The sequence below is a fragment of the Vollenhovia emeryi genome, unplaced genomic scaffold, assembly GCF_000949405.1.
Source record: "Vollenhovia emeryi isolate VEMERY1.0 unplaced genomic scaffold, V.emery_V1.0 DF939198.1, whole genome shotgun sequence".
Lineage (NCBI taxonomy): Eukaryota > Metazoa > Arthropoda > Insecta > Hymenoptera > Formicidae > Vollenhovia > Vollenhovia emeryi.
Window position 1 is genome coordinate 332,265 of NW_011967168.1, and position 20,239 is coordinate 352,503.

The 20,239-nt window shown below is 45.0% G+C and overlaps 2 protein-coding genes across 2 annotated transcripts in view; one reads left to right on the forward strand and one right to left on the reverse strand.

Moving 5' to 3' along the window:
* The window catches only part of LOC105561892 (A disintegrin and metalloproteinase with thrombospondin motifs 7-like), a 13,080-nt gene extending 7,441 nt beyond the window's left edge, over positions 1-5,639 (forward strand). The window contains exons 9-18 of the mRNA XM_012012249.1: positions 86-181; positions 738-947; positions 1,521-1,757; positions 2,422-2,545; positions 2,634-2,760; positions 2,933-3,053; positions 3,437-3,580; positions 3,678-3,796; positions 4,670-4,839; positions 4,944-5,639. Of these exons, the coding sequence (XP_011867639.1) occupies positions 86-181; positions 738-947; positions 1,521-1,757; positions 2,422-2,545; positions 2,634-2,760; positions 2,933-3,053; positions 3,437-3,580; positions 3,678-3,796; positions 4,670-4,839; positions 4,944-5,542 (1,947 nt within the window). The 3' untranslated portion in view covers positions 5,543-5,639. The remainder of the gene's footprint in view (positions 1-85; positions 182-737; positions 948-1,520; positions 1,758-2,421; positions 2,546-2,633; positions 2,761-2,932; positions 3,054-3,436; positions 3,581-3,677; positions 3,797-4,669; positions 4,840-4,943) is intronic.
* A 1,108-nt stretch (positions 5,640-6,747) lies between these two features.
* On the reverse strand, positions 6,748-18,171 carry LOC105561950 (A disintegrin and metalloproteinase with thrombospondin motifs 6-like). Its single transcript, XM_012012364.1, has 13 exons — positions 17,884-18,171; positions 17,727-17,816; positions 17,196-17,347; positions 16,966-17,112; positions 15,120-15,278; positions 14,505-14,649; positions 10,719-10,959; positions 10,336-10,506; positions 10,017-10,277; positions 9,221-9,341; positions 8,879-8,993; positions 7,945-8,195; positions 6,748-7,594 (listed from the first exon to the last, which is right to left on the reverse strand). Exons 1-13 carry the CDS (start codon positions 18,169-18,171, stop codon positions 6,748-6,750), a joined length of 2,988 nt encoding a protein of 995 aa, XP_011867754.1.
* Between the last annotated feature and the right edge of the window lie 2,068 nt (positions 18,172-20,239).

Sequence of the window (20,239 nt, forward strand, 5' to 3'; positions counted from 1 at the left end):
TCTGTTCCTGTCTCTGTCTCTCCTCCTATTCCTTTAAGACTAATCTGATCAGCCTAGGCTCTTCGCGACCGTGCGTATATTTCAGGCGAGCGGCTGCGAGAATCTGTGGTGCTTGACCAACACGAGCTGCTATTCCCTGGGGACGCCGAAGGCTGACGGTACCAAGTGCGGTGAGAATAAGGTGCGCGCGGCTTAGGTAGAACCTGTTCCTCCGGCAAAATATATTCCCGGCGCGGATTATTTAGCGACCGCTTAGCGTTGTTGTTTATGCATCCGCAGATATTACCGGCGACGTAAATAATATGTCGCTGCGAGGTGACATCAATTATCAAACGAACGCGAACGCAAATGGCTTTCGACGCGATCGAAAGCCATTTACGAGGCGCGACCCGCGTCCCGGAACGCCGCCGGAAACGTAGCGGAATAAAAGAGCGTTTCTCCCTCCCCCTTTCTCCGCGAGCGGAGAGATTTATTAAACGACGCGCCTTCCTCGTGCGTCGCCTCTCGCGGATGTAGATTTCGTCGCCTTCGGCGCGCTCGCGAGAGCGGCGGACGTAGATTTAATCGCGCCGGGGAAATAAATTGAAGTGTCAGGAAACTTCGCGCGACTCTCCGCGCTGGAAATTGGTATTCGCGTCAAGCACGAGGCGGAGAGTAGCCCGCGAGACATATTGCATTCTTCTAACCCGCGGGACGACGATAATAACAAAGGGCGTTGTGCGCGCACGCGAATCTAGTGGTGCATCCACAAGAAGTGCGTGGACATGGGCGCCCGACCGGCCGCGGTGAACGGCGGATGGGGCGAATGGGGTCCCATGGGTCCGTGCAGCAGGACCTGCGGCGGTGGCCTTAAGTACTCCGAGAGAGAATGCGACCGGCCGGTGCCGGCCGACGGCGGCAGGTACTGCATCGGCGAGAGAAGAAGGCTTTCCACTTGCAACACTACGGTAAATTGCACCTTCCGTCGTTCCTCGCGTACCGCGAGTTTCACCAAAATCGACCATCGCGCCTCATCGCGATACGCGACGTTGACCGCGCGATTCCTCCCGGGGCGGCTTTGACGGCTTTCAAACTGCCCAGCCGAATTACACATTCCAAGTACCGGCGATGGTCGTGTCTGTCTCTCTGTCCCTCTCTCTCTCTCTGTCGTATTTTCGTTACGACGACGAAGGTGGCTGACAACATTGTGTCGTCACGCTTACGGGATTTTTTTTACATTTTCCAGCAGCGAGATACCGCGTTACCATTTCATATTGCTACATGGTAGACGCGAGCGGTACAACACGCTGTAACAAATTCAGTTCGAGAGCGAGAGGGAAAGAGAGAGAGAGAGAGAGAGAGAGACAGAGAGAGAGACTCTATCATTGCCGCGAGCATCTCCGTGACGGAGCTCGGCGAAACGTTTTAATTCTTTTTCGTCGTACGACGATTCTCTACGCTGTCGCAATTCTCCTCGTATACCATCCCGCGCGGAATTCCGTCACACATTCGCTATAACGTTCCGCGTTAAATTGCAACAGCCCTGCGACCCGACGAAACCGCCGTACCGTGCGGTACAGTGCTCGGAACACGACAACGAGGAGATCCTGGCGGACGGGGTTCATCAATGGCAGCCATACATGGACCCGAAATTAGAACCCTGCGCGCTCTACTGCATCAACGAGAAGCGAACCTACGTGAAGATCTCGCCGACGGCGAACGACTCGACGCCCTGCAAGGCCGGGACCAACTACATGTGCATCTCCGGAACGTGCAGGGTGTGAAATCGTAACTTTTTCGAATGGAATCACGCCTTGCCGAGAAATCCCTACTATCCGCGTTAGGATTGCCATGCTGATCCAATAAAATCCGTCAGCTACAAATGTCGAACCTTCTCGACATTTCTACAAATTTTCTATATCGAATTTTACCGATATTCTTAAAGGCGACTCGAGGGTTCGAAATTTTCTAATGAAAATTGCGCCTGGGTTATACGTTTGCAATCAAGCGCAAGTGCACGCGCATAAATCAATGTATTCGAAATAATTAATGGCACGCGCGTTAAATACCTGCGCGTCTATGGCAATTTTTGTGTTACTCTAGCGAAATTAAATTTGGTAGCACTGTAATTAAATTTCGTGCAATTCTTATATACACGTTTGTAATTACTTTGTTCGTAGCTAGCGTTAGCTATCTGCCATTAATTAACGGGAAATTCACTGGAATTACATGTAGTACAACTTAAATAACCAAGGACTCGACGTAACAGAAACAACGAGCGGCAACAAAATTTACCATCGCCCCCAACATATTCTACTAAAGAAAATACTCCGTTCCTTTTTTTTACAAAGAAAATATCTTTTAAAGAAATTCTTTTACGCGCGCGGCATTTGCGATTATTACTCGTCGCGTCCATCTTACGGCATGTTTCACGCACCGTAGAAAGTTGGATGCGATTGGGTGATAGACTCGGATGCAATCGAAGATAAATGCGGCATATGTAAAGGCGACGGAGCCAAATGCAGCCCGGTGGTGGGCGAGTTTACCGAGACAGCGTCGCAGAGCGGTAAAGATTCAGTAGATTGTACTCACGGCTTGTCCAATGAAGTCGCGCAGTTTCTTCTCGTGATATATCGCCCCTCTCTTTTTCGCAGCATATGTGAAGATCGTGACAATTCCGCGGGGAGCCCGGAGCGTGCAGGTCTCCGAGAGGAAGCCCAGCGAGAACATACTGGCCGTGAAACTCGAAAAAGATAAAGCATACTGCATCAATGGAGACAAGTGAGCTTCCGCAAACTCTTTCTCTCTCTCTCTTTCCCTTCTTTAATTTATAACGCCCATAGCGCGCATAAACGTCCCGAGAAAATTGATACGCGCAGATGCATTTTGTAACGTTGATAAAGCGCGCAGCGTATTTTTACGGTACACTTTTATGACGTTGTCGTCCGCGTAGCCGCGAGTTTAAGAGCGGAGATTACGAGTGCGCTGGAACGATGATTATCTACACGCATCCGGAGCCGGACAAGGAAGTAGTGGAAATGAAAGGCCCGATATCCGATGATATCGAGATACAAGTAAACCATGTTCATTCCCCAACGATTATCTCGACGATAACGTACACACGACACAATTATCGGTTTTGCGCGATATATATAAAATCTAATACCGCGAATGCATCTTTCATCCGCAGCCTCTAGTTTGCGCGAGATCGTAAATTTATTTATAGAGAATTATCTTGTCCGCAAAGTCGTTACGAATATTTTACTTTTACACGCTCTTTAATTGCTGAAGCGTGTGATAAAAATATGCAATTCTCAAAGTGTAGATTGAAACTGTTATCTGCTCCCGAATAATTGTCGTTTCATGAAAATTAATAATTTCTAGTGTACTGCGTTATATCAATAAAGTGCTGGAAAGTATGACGAGTTTACAACTTTTTGTCCCTCTGGCCTTTCAGTATGTGTTCTTCAAGCCCCAAGACAATCCTGGAATAGACTACAAGTACTACGTGAGGTCGGCGAATGCATCGTACACGCCCAAGTATATGTGGGACTTCATCGAGTGGTCAGAATGCAACGCTAAGTGCGATGGTGGCACGATGGTAATTTATGTGACAACGTTACACGCGCACGCGGGTGCCTAATGCAACCGCGAATGCGACCGCTTTTATGCGAAGGACGTGTCATCGATTTGCGCAGATATCCGAGGCGTCCTGCATCGAGGAACAGGGCGGGCGAGTGACGCCCAACTTCTGTGACGGTATACCGCGTCCGGAAGCAAAGAGCCGCATTTGCAATCAGGCCCCTTGTCCCGCAAAGTAAGCCGCGAGTTCCAGACGTCGTGAGTTTCGCGTAGATGTAGACAATGCGTCGTAATATGGTTACACGTACCAAGATCATTCATTTATCGTGGGCGGCACAGTAGTATTTTCAGATCGAATTAATAATAAAACAGAAGCTGTACTTTATCGAGAAAACGTGTAAATTCTTATACAGCATAAAACTCGCGATATTTTTTACACCGGTGCTTCTAACAGCTGCATTTCGTAACAACGCGTAGTAATGGAAAAATTTTCCTGGTAGTAAGAAACTACAGCTTATTACTGTTCCGCCCAGCAACGACGGTTCGAACGATACCTACGACGTCAAGATAAAAATCTCTGAACGCTATTGGCTTCCGTTTTATCGATCTTAGTTCCTTTTTTAACGATGACATAGCATAAGATAATTATGGGCGGTGCAGTGATATTTTTTAATAATAAAATAGAACCTGCATTTCATAGAGAGACAATGTAAATTCTTAGAGTAATATAAAGTTCGCGATTTTTTTTTATATTTCTAATAGCTGGCTCTTGTGGCGACACGAAAAAGAGGTAATGGAAAAATTGTCCTAGTATTAAGAAAATGCAAGTTATCACTGCTCCGCCCAACAACGACGATTTAAATAATACCTACGACGTTAAGATAAAAATCTCTGAACGCTATTGGCTTCCGCTCCATCGATCTTAGTTCCTTCTTTAACGATGACGTGGTACTACGCACCTATGCCCGCATACGTCCGCCGATAAATAAGATGTTAACTCAGCATCGCATAAACATCGATCTAGCGTTTTGCACGCACATTAGCGTCCGCTCGACGAATCTGATAGTAAAGTAAATAAATCCATGTCCGCCGCCGGTTGCACGTGTAGATGGAGAGTGAGCCAATGGAGTAAATGCAGCGCCTGCGACGGGAAGAAGGGTATGAGACACCGCAAGGTTCAATGTGTAAGGCCAAGTGCCAGGTCCGGGGAGGACGACGTGCAGGCAAATCTAGACGCGTGCAAAGGTCGTGTGCCGAGGCAGAAAGAGGAGTGTACAGGTAGTATCGTGGCCTTTCGTGCTTGTAACATTTTTGACGAAATAAAAATCCAAGACTTGGCGGCAGTTCCGTCGAGAAAGCACTCCATGATGCATTCACACCAGGTACGAGACCCTGCAGAACGATGTGTCCCAAGAAAACTCGACGATCCGACGAGCAGGAGCTGGTGAATGCGAAAGAGAAAGCGTCACCAGACGATCGGCGAAGAATGATCGACAGATTCGTCGACCTCGGTCTAGCACGTTATTTGGAGAGGGCCCGTGACAAGTTGCGCGATGGCGACAAGCTCGAAGGGACGAGCGCCGCGCGGGACTTCCGACAGGTCCTTTACGACTGGGCGATGACAAACGAGGACAAGCGTAAGCGCACCTGCGACGCGGAGGAGAGATTCACTACGCTGAAGCCTGGATCCATCATCAAGGATTCGATACCCATCGACAAGGTTGTACTGATGCAGGCACCATACATGGACGAGTCTCTTCAGTCTAATCTGTCGGACAAGGCGTTCCAGGAAGCCGGCGATCTCGTCGGGGTCGGCATCGATACGAGGCAACGGAAGGTGTACACGGGCGCCCAGGCGGTTAGACTTATCGAGCAGTTGGCCCGTCATAATCTGACGGCGGGTCCGCGCGCTGTTTCTATCGCCGGCAACGAAGCTCTCAATCCGTCTCAGCTCGTCGAGACCGCGGAAAAAAGACGTTGAGCGGAGTAAAAAAAGTAGTTAAACGCTGCGATAAATGTACGTTATCTCCGGCATATACTTGTCGGCCGTGTGTAAGTTTCAGAAATATATGAATACTTAGATATGGATCGAAAAGCTAGCATTACATACTCCGTTACAAGCTGACTTGCTCTTTGCTGATTCACGTCGCGCGTGATTGATTAGCCTGACAGCACGAAGGCCGTCAAGTCAAATAATACGGTATAGGTAATACGAAAAGAGCCGCGTGGCGAAGAGAAAATATCGTCCATCGATATGACGCTTGTCCGCGATGCTCCGTAGACAGACAGACAGACGTTTCGTATCGTGGAACCCCCTCGTAGAACGAGGACAAGCTCAAGATTGATGACTCGCCCGCGCGCCTTTTTTTTTGTTACCACTTAATCTTTATTGGTACAAGAAAATGTCGCGCGCCCGGGCATTTCCCTACGATACCCCCAGGACACGGGCCATTAAGGGAGGGCGAACGTCTGCAATCTCGGATCATTACAAAGTATCGCTCCCGCTATAAATAACACGCGCGAACGATGAATCGGAAAGATCAATGCTCAACGGCGGGACTCGTTAGTGGGTCGCGGGAAATCATCATCTTCGCGTCGTTCGAGCGTAATTTATGTCGCCCATCGTCCCTCGTCGGCATATACCGCCGCGTATTGAGAGATTATCTTCGGGCTCAGGCAGATCTATCGCCGCTTTATCGTCAATTACGGCTACGTTAGCCGGACTCGAGCAACGTCGCTGATTTAATCGGGCGATTCATCTTGCGACTCGCGACTCCCAACGATCGAACGTGGGCTCTCCGCCGCTGTCCGATCGTTAAAATTTGATACGCCTGTATAAAAGCGCGCGCCGTAAGTATAATTCGGTCGTATAACGCAACGATTGTTTTTATCGCATCGAGCACCGGCGATCTGCACGCGCCGCGCGTTACGTTACCGCTCGAGAGCGGCGCACCATCGTGCCCGTCGTTCTGCCCAACGACTCGTAAAAGTCCCCTTGATAGATCGCATAACGATCGCTCGAATCGACGCAGATTCGTCTTCCAGACGCGCGCCGCTCCGTTCTCCACTCGTTTGCGCCGCGGACGCCGTTCCGAGAGAGAGAGAGTATGCACTCTCGCGCGAGAGTAATCGATATACATATTCGCATACGTCCCCCCCCGGTATAACAATAAATTCTTTTCTCTTTCATCGCGCCGGGAAGCGCGCGAATTTCTTCCCCGCGATCATTTGCGCCATCGATCTATTTCGCGTATCGCATGCACGTCGTTCGCGAAAAATCGAGAGCCCGGAAGAGGCGCGCGCTTCTTCCTGAATTCTTTGTATGTATCTGAGAGCATCCGTGCCGGCCAGGGTGAACTCCGTGCTATTTTCCGGCGGTCGAGGCTCAAAATCCTTTGGAAAATTCATAACGGCGTTCCTTTCATCGCGCTCCAGAATAATCGTCAGCGTTAGGTTCCGAATGTCCTCTTTATCGATCACTACCTCGCCCTTCTTAATCTTATTCGCATTTATCTTCTCTTTAGCGCTCGGCGTATTCCCGGATCTTTTGTCTATCTGAGAACGATCTCGACGAACGATCTTAGCCGAATTTCGAGCCGCTGAAACTAAGCCCGTTGTCTCACCCGGCAGCGCATTAACGTACCCGGTGCTGCTGATCAAACAAGAGCGATTGGACGAATCCCCAGGCTGTTCCGGTCGTGCGGAGACTTCGCCCGGGTGTCGGTCTTCCACGACGGCGCCGCTTAAAGCCGCCTTAACAGTCACTCGAGCAGCTCTAACGAAGTCGTTTTGTCGCGTTAGCGTGCTCGGGCGAGCGGAGCGTTTGTCGGCGGCGGCACCTCTGTCTTCTCGTCTTCGTCGGCTGGCTTCGCAAGACGCCGACTCCCTTGGCTTCGGTCCTTGGCAGTAGCTGTCCTCGACCACGTCGAGATCCTGCTCGCCACGGCCGACGGGTCGTACACATTTGACAGCGCGCCTTCTCTTGCAGCCTGGCGTACACGGTGCGCAGCCTTGCCATTCGCCAATGATCCACCTGGAATCGCGCGCGAAGATAAGCGCGAGGCTTTTAATTAGCTGGCGACGATGGGGCGACGGCGATTATCGCGCGGTGTCATGTCCATTCGTTACTTCACAGAGATAAAAGTGACAATTCTGTCCTGGACATGATATGGTCAACGAAATGCGACGATATGAGAGCGATATATACGTCATTGTTATGTAAATGTTATCATTATTGTCTATGAGAGTAATGAGTGCGGCGTGAATCCTTTGACACGCAATCGATCTCGACTCCACCGCGTATCAAGCATCGTTAAAGATCATAGTTTTGTTTTTATATCATCTGCTAGTTTCATAAATATTTCAAATTTCATACGGTATTACCGCGGTACGCAGGGCGCTTGATTGCACGGCCTGACTTTTGCGGTTGGTTTACTCATGTTTCTGCAAAATTTATCGTCTACCAGTCCACCGATTTTCTCGATGCAACGGGGTTTCGATATCTGCTCTCCCGGGCCGCAACCTGCCGAGCATTTCTCCCAGTCGATGAAGTCCCAAGAGAACTCGGGTTTGCGCGGAGTACGTTGCTTCAATCCTAATGAGTATTTCAATGTGACGTTCTCCTTTGCTAAAACCTGCCGGATTAATTAGCTGTCAAAGAAAATACTGCCAAAGGCTCAAATTAAATCTCTCTGTCTCGCTCGCTCTAACGTTAGTTTCTAAAATAATTTATTAGTTACTTTAATATGAGCAAGAAAATGTGCACCACGCTTAAGATGCGTTTTCAGAAATAAAATTTTACTTTGTAGCCATTTCGTAAAACGTTGCACTTTATCCACGTCGCGTCGACAAGAGTCAGAATTATATTTGAAAAAAAAAGAACCTGACTCGCGACCCGCTTCCTTTGAATGTTGTAGCAGTTGATTATTACAGCAATACTGCGATTTTAAGTGAACGTAAAATCATCTAATCAGAATTCTTCAATGTCGCCAGCGGTAATTAACAACGTCAATTAACACGGTTCGACTTTTGTGAACTGCGCGCCGATAAGGGTTGTCGGCCGTACACGGAACTGTCGAATACGCGATTTTTAAGTTTTCAACGATGTAACATTTTTCGCAAGAAATTTTCTGTATTATCAAAGATGCCAGGCATGGTCAAGAAAACACTGACGTTGAACGTAAAACGTTCTTAAGGGCGTTTCTACTTGCGCATTCTTGCCGATAGCACATGTCCACGTTCGAACACCTTGTTGGAGATACGTTATCGATTTGCCGAGAGTAGCGACTAATTAGCGGAGTGCGTTCATTATGTTTACCAATATAATCAAGTCTTCAGTGACGGGTCCCGGTATATTCAAAGCTTCCTGCCTCGGCCTTATCATTCCCAGCCACGCCTTGGAGCCCGGCACATCGAACATTCCTAGGCGGTTGCTGAAATAATCAACACCGCCTTGTTAATTATGGAGTAAGATCTGGTATCTTTATTTGCGCGGTGTGTCATAAACGTAACAAGATTGATGAAGAGTAGGTCGAGAAGAGAGCACCGAATCAGAGACGTTGCTCGCAACGTTCAATCAGACAATAAATAACGGCGCCAGCTTCCTCGAGATTATTACGTAGGTACGCGTTATACAAAAATGAAAAAGAATTTTATTTACCCATCGATCAACACGGTCTTCGCGCCTCTGGTGCGCACCACGATCTTGGATTTGGCCGGTTCCGCCACCTCGACGCGAATATTCCTGGCACCGGCCGGCACATCTGTTATCTTCTTCAACCCTTAACGTGGAAATTCTCTCGGAAGATTATTGCAAAAAGCTGCCGCGCGCGATATTATTCGTTGAAATTTCAATTTCAGCGCAGCACCGCGTTGTTGCGCAATGCAGATTTATTCGGCTGTCGTGAATTGCGCGCGCTTTCTCTCCTTCTCTCTATCTTTCTCATTCTCCCTTACACACATACACATGTTCTCAATGTGCCGCTCGGGATTCCTCTTAAAGCGCAAGACTGAACGCGCGCCTTATACTTCTGCTCTGACGGAATTTTAATTCACGGAAGTTCTCATTCGCGTACTTTCCCATTCTCCGTGCTGTACCGACATTGAAGTTCATCGGCATTTTTGTCAAGTCGCGAAATTCCCCCGACGTGGAATAGTAAGCGAGAACGCCAAGGAAATTATTATGAGAAATTCAAAGGAGGGATTGACAGAAGGAGAGACAGACTGAATATCCGAAGACGCTAATACAATATTCAGCCATTCGTTTTTGAAATATTATACAAGTATTTTTAATAATGCAAAAGTTGACTTTAATGTCCGGCAAGGACCGTTACTTTGGAAATCTTGCAAAGGTGGAATGGCATTAGCGCGCAGAAAAACTAGACAAAATGAAATCTCCGTATTTGCATTTGTATGCCAAGTTTTCATTCTAATATTAATACTACGCTCTTTCTTACGGGCTCGGGCCATAAATGACAATGTTCCTTGCTTCAAGGTGCACGAGGTGCTGTCGCCTCGACAGACACCGCAGACGTCTTCAGCGGCGGTGGATTCCATATCTAGGTCGCAAGGTACCTCCATGCACACACCCCCGACGCAAATGTCTCGGACGCCTCTGTAGCATGTGGTACCGTCTACCACTTTCGGTCTCAACGAGGTCACCAGATTAGTCTCGCTCATGCAATAAAGCGCGCAGGGGTTTTCGGACGCCTTCAGGTCTAGGGAAGATAAGTCACTAAGTCGACGCGAGGCCGAAGATCGCTCACCGCTTATTACCTTCGGGCAGATTATACGCCACCCAACGATGAACCTTTCCGTCTTCTGGAAATACCCAGTCGTTGAATTCGGCGCACTGCACGTCGCGAAACGACGGTGCGCCGATTTCGCAGGGCTGCGAAAAAACACTCGACGTTAATGCCATGCACGTCAATTTTCCGTCTCCAACAGCTTTACGTCGACACAGCGCGTTTAAGACTTTGCATTTTCGTCTATATTTTTTTTAAATTTAATGCGCGAGTTTATTACACATTTTCGCGCGTCGCGTAAAGTTCTTTGTACGAAGAAAGCGTTTTCAATTTCTACGACAACCTCGCGGAAAATGCGATTGTCGCACAGGTCGGATGTTTACTCAAACCCGCGTAAGTTCGCGCTGCGTTTACCGGCAAGCTGTTCGCGACTCTCGAAACTAACGTCCGTGGCGCAGATTTTATAGCGCTTCCTGTCACCCACGCAATAAGAGCCGCCTCCGGACGGAGACGGCCGGTTGCATTTTCTCGCGGCATACGCCACGCCGGAGCCGCATGTCCGCGAACACCTGCTCCAGGACGACCAGGCGTCCCAGCCGCCGTTAGTGACTCCAGGTCGTTCTCCAACCATTAGGCACTTCATTTGGTAACACCACTGTAACATTCGTTAACCCTCGACGTCGCGACACCTGACTTACGTCACGAGATACGACAAGGCACGGAGGATGTCCCGGGGAGGTGCATTACAAACGAGACTAAATGACGCACTACGTCCTTTAGAAGCGCGAGGTGGAAATTTATTATGTCCTGCGAGAAGATATTCTTGCGCTCCGAGAGACCTTCGTCTTGTTCCATTAGAATCACTAATGCTATTCCACGACGCGAATAATTATCGAGTCCCTTTATGACTTGTGCAGTTTTAAGCGTACTTAAAGCCGCTTAAATGTCTGCCAGGTGGAATAATATTTCTGCCTTTCACTCGTCGCCGTCGCGTAACTATTACTAATTATTTATAATGACACCTGCCACTCTGCATAGCTGCAAAAATACGTAGACACATCTCGCGTTTAGTATGCATGTACATGCAAGGAAGTATAGCTGAAATTCGTGTACTTTACGCCTCCAATTTCGCGGCTCGTCATTTTGTACAAATTCTCGGAAGTGTCTCGCCGTTTCGTTGGAACGGCTACTTGAATTCAGCTATCTCGCTTTTCCATTTAGAAACGTCCGCGCATTAAAGTATACGCTCGATTCCGCGATAACACGCAAACGCATCGAATCTGCCCTCGGCCGGCGACGAGATAATTGCTCTTCGTTTCACGAACTGCAATTGCGCATCTATTTGTCTATTTCATTCCACCGATGATTGCATCGGCTGTTGTGAAGTGGCATGACAAACAAACTGAATTTTTACGCACGTAGGCAGATCAATCTATTTTCGTAGTCGATGTTATCGTTCCGATTTCAATTTTTTAAACTTTGCAATCCTCTGCACATCGTCCAATTTTACTCACTAAATTTCATCGGTTGGAAATTTGTTTTTCTTTTTACGTCGAGTTATTTAAATGAAATATCAAGCGTTCCTTCTTTTCTATATATATTCCAATGGATCGTGGTTAGAACGCGTTTTAAAAAAAAGGTGTACGTACCAGGACATGCATACATATATGTCTTGGTTTATTATTTATAGCCGACACCTAATAAAATTTTCAATTTTTCTAAAAAAAAAACGCATCTGTGCACATTCGGAAGTCCACCGACGTTCGCATGCTCGGAAGATCTATGATTAAAGAAAGGGGACATCGTCCGTTTCTGATGCCGGTCCGATTTATCGCGCGCTGGTATCGACCATTCGACTTTGTTCAAGCTCGCTCGAGTAATTAGAGATTACTCGCCGGTGAGATTCACGAGCTTCAACAGTAGTGTCCGACACCCCGAAGCGGTAGTCGGCCAGTCGGCCAGCGCTAATGATCCTCGTCTACGCGCTTCAACGCTTCAGCCCGGTCCAGTTATTAACATTGTCACCCAAATCTGATATTTCGCTGATGTGTGATATTTGGACACCGCTCGTCTCCTGGCCATTACGGGGTCTCACATGCATCTACATTCTATCACGTTTTGCCGAATCCCTTTTGCAACATCACGTAGCCGCGCATGCTTGACCAACCGCAAAAAACATTTCAGCCGACTTGCCTCGTTTCGATTTCCGAAATATCCGTGACTCGACTTGAAACAAGTTTTATCTGGCAAGATACGTGAATTTTTATGCGGGCTATATGTATGTTTGCCCGATTCTCCGTATATAGTTTCTTTTATATATCGAATTCGTTCAGTAAATTTCAAGTCGACCTTTTACATCTTCTGGAAACTACGAGCTTCTGGATATACTCAAGTAAATCTCTTTCAGTCCCGAAACGGATTTCGCATTGACTGCCCATGCACTACTTTAAGTTTCCTCCTTTCTTTCTAACTCGTTATTAAGTTTCAAATAAATAATCTTTTAATTTTCAAAGTGCATTAGCCGTCTATAAGAAGCTCCCTGCTTATTAAACCTACTTCCATGATGTAAAGAGGCAAGTAAGAAGCAGTATAAAATCGCGATGTTTTACAAACTTTACAAACGTATTATTATGAGCGAATTTATACGATGTGTCTGCGCGCAATGTTAGCTTGATATACTTTGTAAGAATATATCTGCGAATACCCGCTCGCAATCTTTAACATTGCCGTGCTTTGTTGCCTTAAGGGCCAATGAAACTCAACTGAAGCCTGAAACTGGTTTTAATTCCGAAAGGGCGCGTGACTCACGGTTGATGGCGGATCCAGATAGCTTTTTTAGCTTTCTGCTATGTACTCTCGTCGTATCTCTTTCGTGAGATACTTAAACTGTTCCGACATAATGGCCCCTCGGTGAAAGGTCTTCGAGGACCTTGATTAATTGATCAATATGTAATTTTTCTTCGAATCTGCACTCTGATATGCTTTTAAGGCCCTCGAAGGCGAGTACTTATTCATCAGTTATTCTCGCGAACGAATATCTTGATGAACAATGTATTGAAATGAGTTAAAGTGAAGATATACAGCCAAGACTTGCATAATTAATTATCATAAATCCTTAATGGATCGATAGGACGTTAATTACTTTCGAAATGAAGGAAGAATTGAACTCGAGAATCTTTTTCTAAAATAAAATTATCGAAGCCCGAGCTAAAATTACTTAAATTTGCAAAATCAAATTATTACAGTGTAGGGAAGACTAAATTAATAAACAGTTAAACGATTATTTAAGAAGAAAAGAATATTACAAAATTTTCATAACAGTTGACAGTTGACGCTGTTATAAAGAATAGCTCTGGAATTAAAGAATCATTACTTTTATAAATCGTTTCATCACAATTCTCGTGACCTCCGGGTCTTAGATCATCCTTCGTGCCTTATTTTACGCTCTTTATTCGTAAGCGGTAATTTACTCTCTTTTCGCCACACGGGGTGCCTTCGGCGGGTGGTTTCTTGTCAGTCACGCAACCTCTGCCCGGAATAGCGCACCTAAGTGTTTCGCAGGTCTGGAAACCAGGCGAGATTGTCTCGTTTCGGTTATTTTTTTTTTAACTAAGAGGTATAAATAAAAAATGAGCTTTAGCTCCCGTTATTTTCATTTATCTGTATTAAACACGTATCTAGATCTCGGTCGTATTTTTATTCTTCTTATTATCTTTAAATTAGATCGCATCTCGCGCTTCCCCACTTTTCCTTAAATTATCGCTTATATAAAGGAGCAGCGTGTATGTGTGATGTATAAATATACGCGAGTATCCGCAGTGCATTGAGCTTGAGTTCGCTAAACCCGAATGACTATAAGGATCAGTCATCCCTGCGGGAGCCTCGTTTTAGTTAGGTGCATGCCGATCGCGATATCGCGACTTCCCCGGCCTCTTATCTGACGCCATGCACCGTTGGAGAACGTATTTTCCTAAACGGATAAGGTAGGCCGCAAAGGCATCGGTTTGTAGATGCGAACGGCAGATGGTGCCTGTTTACGGGCGATGCGGACTCGTAAGCTACCGATACGTTAACGTACGCGTTATCAGAATCGCGTTAACGAACCGGCCGATTGCGCTTTACGCTTTCACCGTGTCACAAAGCGATCGCCGCGATGTTACTTGCCCGCAATGTCGCGTCTCTGATCTACGACCAACTTACGATTCCCATGTCACATTGCCGAGCATCTGGTCGATACCGTAACCGGCATTGATCGTCGCCGTTGTACATCACGCCCGGTAACATTTCCACCGCAGGAAAATGATGATCCTGCGGCTCGTCCTCTAGACAGAACGCGAGACCCTGCCTGAAATCGACGATTTCGTATTACTGAAGTACGAATGGACATTGCACATATGTCACAACATATAAAGCAAATTCACCTACTCAGAAATAATATATAGGAATATTTCTGAGGAATTAATTATGCTTTTGCGAAATTGTCTCTTCCCTATTCCCTATTTCGATAATTGATTTTTCCTCAGAATTTTGGACACGTTAGAACAAAAATTGCTACCGAAAACGCGTGGATTTGAACACCAGTAGAAATTTATGGTGACCGTTCGCCGTTTCATACCGCGGATTACCGAGTCGAGTTCCGCGAGACAACGAGACCGGAGCGCGATTCTTAATTTAATTTGAAATTTACGGCCGTAGATCAGACACTCTGCATCTCTCCGCTTCTAGAGAACGCGCGGAGTAGATGAGGAAAGCAGCTTTGTTGCCGGCGGACTTTAATAAAGCCGCCAGCGAAAGAGCAACAAGCATTAAGCTTACTCGATGTACGAGCGCAGGTAGCGCCGGGAGCACTCGGACCATTTTTTCGTGATGTACATGTCGCCGGGGTGCATAACGGTGGTTACCACGTATCCGTTCTCGTGATAAACTATACCGGGACAGCCGTTCTCCCGCTGCACGTCGTGGGACATACCCAGGCTGGTAATGAGAAAAAGAAAATCGGCTTTTCGGAGTGGAATATTTATTGGGGCACGCGCGCCGTCCGGACTCGCTCTTAAAAGGTATCTCGAGGTACATGACGACGAGGAGTCGCTTCATACATTAAACAACGCTCTCGACCGTGACTTATTTACGACGATGCCACGGCATACCATTATTTCCACTCTCGGGCAAAGAAGCGGTCTTTAGGAATTTATTTCGAGTTTTTTTCCTGCCGGCGATTTCAAGGCGATCAATGCGTAGTTAGCCCCCAACATTAAAGAGAATAACTTTCTGCTTCGTTTCGTTGTTTGCATATTTCAAATTTTTGATTGCGCACTTCTAGCACAAAAGTTATTGACGAAAGAACTTTGGACCAATTTCACAACTAAACGAGAAAATTGAACGAAAATAATCTTAATAGATTTCCGTTTGCACATTCTCAATAATAAAGATTACCGCCTGAGAGTGCTGTAGTGTGTTACAGTATCATGTTTAATATACGATCAAGTACAATTAACGCGTATTACAAAAATTGTACGTTTCGGCTCACAATTCGAATAATTTTCAGCGTGAAATAATTAATTCGCATCTAGTTCCTACATTATCCCTCTCGTTCTACGATGAAATGTCAATTATTTAATGGAATATGGTTCGAAGTGTGTTTTGAAATTGTATTTGATCATATGTTAAACATGATTCTGTAACCAGTGAACGTTATACGATACTGACTACCTACTCAAATGGGAGAAGATGGACAGAGTGAGACGGACAAGTGGATACCATCTACATCTCTTTCTGATTTTGTTTGGTTAACGATTTTTCATCTCACTGTTTCTCTCTTACTTGTATAAGGAGAGATGGAACACCGTTGACCAATCAGAATTATTAAAAAGAGATGGAGATGGTATCTACTTCTCACTCTGTCCCTTCTTTTAACACAGTAGTAGATATTTCAGTATAGTATAGACTGTAACACACTAACAAATGTAGCATTCTCAAACCCTTAATTTTTTGTATTTTTAAATATCGAGAGTCTACACCTTGTTATTTTATTAATTTTTGCTTAACATTAAAGTTACGAAACAATAAGTTTATAGACGAATAAAGTTTGGCGAGCGATCGATCCAGTAGCTGAGCAAACAAAGAATCGAAAAATACGCGAAGGTGCAAATCTGTCGATTAATACGTTGCGATTAATTATACTGGTACGAGTGGTTTTAATTATATTCCAAGTTGAGCTAATGCACCCGCTCGTCAAACTTCATTTGTTCATAACTTTTTTGTAATTAAGCATGTGCAAACGAGAAATCGAACTGTTTGAGAATGTACAAACAATGAGCAATCGAAGCTGTAGGAAGTTTTTTTTTAATGTTGGAAACTAACTTCATACTGGCATGAAGGGGCCGGTCGATGGCGCAGGCAATCATGAGGGAATGGTGGAAGAATCCGTTCTAGAGTATTTCCTTAGTCGAAATAAGAGTATGTGAAGTATCATACATGTGATACAGAGTATTACGTTAATATTACGAAGTTAACTTTGTTGTGCGACCACTTCGTACAAGATCGATAATATGTACATGTCCTACAATTGTCTACGTTTGCTCCATTTTTAGAGCGCATAATTACTCGAAATTTTTCCTGCATGTAATTAGCTCGGATCGGATAAAATTAATTAGGAGCTTACGTGTGGCCTATCTGATGAGCTATATGATAACCGGTTGGCAGACCAGCATCTCTCACAATGGCTGCGCCTCTCAAAGGATCGCACGTACCAGCGATCGTGGATGTACCGGTGAAGCCACAGAGGTTTCTCGAGACACAGATATCTAATCTGATAAGTTATCGTCAAAAGGGTGAGTACCTGTAATCTCAGGATTAAATTGAATTTCCGACAGAATTGCCTGTGCTGCGTACTTGCTAATGAGAATCGCACAATCGTGGTGATTTGGGTGGGAATCGCCGCCGGGATTCATGGTGTATTGCCACTCTTGAAAGTGCTTCAACGTCGCATCCGCGTCTCGATTTATCGACAAATTCATCTGCGGCGTATTCAACATAATATATGTCTGATTGGCACGAACTTAAACGCATAATATATCGTCTAAATTATAAATTATAATCCAAACACTTTCCATTCGCAAAGAAGACATACAGTACCGGCCGAAAGTATGTCACCTTTAAGTTTTCTGAGCGTAACTTTCGTCGAAGTGCACCGAAAGTGCTCAAAATTGTACAGTAGACACCTGATAACAGGTACACATTGTACACGAAGGATAATAAAATTTGGCAAAGTACATAATGATTTTCGAATTATTCATTCAAGCACTTTATATTATTGGCCGGTAGCGTATGATCAACGTATTGAAAGTGGAAGAAAGTCCATCGCGTGTCTCCGGTAAAGTAACAATATTTTATTCTGAGGAACGTTTCTACTTCGTACTTTACCTCATTTTCCTCCACTTCTAATCTTATAATTCTCACTATGGTCAGTTGCATGTGTACACCTAGACTGACGTCGTGAAACAATCCTGCGGCCTGAGCAAAGAGGATTGCTTAAGAATTTAGAAGCAAATATGCAAAATGTGTAAATCTTTTAACTTGCCATATTGAAGAGTGTTAGTACGTAATTTTCTACATCGAACTCTTTGCGATAATCCAACAGAGACTTGTCCAACACGACCAGCAGCTCTAGCGTGTACGACTTATTCTCGATTGATTTTGCGGGCACTTTCTTCCGCGGATTCAAAGCACGCTTGGCAAGGATCCTGGACGTTTCACCGATGACGTTGCAGAGACTCTGAGCTTGATACTCATCTGGGCTCCTTTTATACACGATATGTGGTTGCTCCTTTTCTTTGGTAAAGTCATGTCCAGCAACTGGTTCGATCATGTACCAAGCGTGCTTCGTTTTAATGTATCCAACCTAAAGATTAAAATAACGGAAGCCTCAAGATTTGATTGTTATACTTGGAACGGAAGGAACCTGACGAATTTTATCGTATTTTGTTTAAATTAAACCACTTTCATCTTGCATCTAATATATAGAGAAAAGACTTCTAATATGAGATAGTAGGTTTTCAATGTCCAAATTCAATCGTAAATCTTTTTTCGCAACGATTACACGATCTAACAATCAATTTTCCACTAAACAGATTTCCCCCAAGGGCAATAAATTCATGGTGGAATCAACAGATGATGCCTACTAATTTAGCAGAAACTCCGCTATTTTGTATTAGGGAACTTTCCTTTACGAAAAAGTTACTGTAATATTAAAGATGCTAAAATCTCTATCAGATAATAAAAGAGATAATAGAATTTTAACCGATTAAATCAGCGTTACGTAACAGTAATTATGCGCAATCTATCGAGCGAAAAAGGCGTTCAACTAACAAGTCCGTAACAAGTAGACAGAGCACTGTCTTCCGTTTGGTCGCGCACACGGGCTCGATAGTGGCATTGCGTGTCCCGTAATCGCTTCAATTGTATGCTGTTAAAAAAGTCTCGTGATCCCCGACGTTTCTCGATTATTGCGCCTGGCCCAAGGAGTCGATGGTTCGGATAGAGCTCGACGTGGTGCTCTTCGTGATCAATACGCAGGCGATAGTGAACGGCATCGTCGCCTGTCGTTCGATTTCGATAGAAGGACCGTTCGAAGTGATGAGGTATTTGATGAGATATAAAACTTCCGTCCGCTCCAACCCTTCGCGGTATTACTATCTCGTGTCCATCCGGTAAATCAACAGCGCGCGTGTAACGCCCTTAGGACAGAAACACGAAATGCGACTGATCGTTTTCAATATAGACGGTATCGTTTGTACACACAAATTTTATAATTATCCGCGTAATCGTATAACTTCGATAAAGTTTTTAGCAATACACATTTTTGCTTATGATAAATCAATTCTTGTGACAAAAACATTGGAATGCAACAATAATTGTGTCATTGTTATAACGAAGGTATTGTTAAGTTAACTAAAAGGAAAAGGTTTCGCCACTGCCACAATATTTAATATTTGCTTTTAGCACAATTTTATCGAATTTCCCATGCACATCTCTTTATCTATTATTGGCGAATTTAATGCAACAGTGCATTATTTGAATATTATGCTCGAAATACCGAGTGTACGTTTCACTCATCGATGCATTACGCGTTTTACTTTATCATGATGTTACACACATTTCCATTTCCACGAGAAATTTGCGTGGAAATTTAATAAACCAGAGGAACATTTCTAAATAACAATTATATATGCTCGAATGTATATCACCGATGATATTTCGTCATTGACCACATCCCATTATTTAATCTTCAGCGCTACATAATGGCATTAATGTTGCTGCATCATGGAACACCTATTCAAATTTTAGCCTACTATACGCGCTTCGGTTAATGCATGAACACTGAGTACCGACTGATAGATTTGCATAATAGATCTGTAAATCAAATTTATACATTGCGACGAAAGCACAAAGAGTCGATTTTATTTTTCAAGGTTTGAAAAAGTTTTGCAAAAAAAAGGTCGATCTATGAAGCTACATAGGCGAAGCCGAATGGAACCGAATGGACGTCGATATTATTGAGAGACGCGAACATTTTCACCAAGGGAATATTTCCGTTTCCGTCTTTCCGGACATCGCTCTGTTGCGAAAATACATGAAGGAGCTTTCTCGTGTAGGTGAAAATATTACAAAAGGCAAGGTCTCTCGATATCAGGTATCAATTTCGTCATTGTACGCCACGAGAGAACACGATAAGACAGAAAAGACATAGAAAGAGAGAGAAAGATAGACAGAGAGAGAGAGACAGAGAGAGAGAGAGAAGGGGGAGGCAGAGGGAGAAAGGAATGAAGCTACGGCAAGCACGTACAATGGATCATCATTTCGTGGTATAAGCGCAGCAGTTTTCCCGCTTGGCAGTGCTATATCATAGAAAAATGTCACTCGCACACACAGCATTT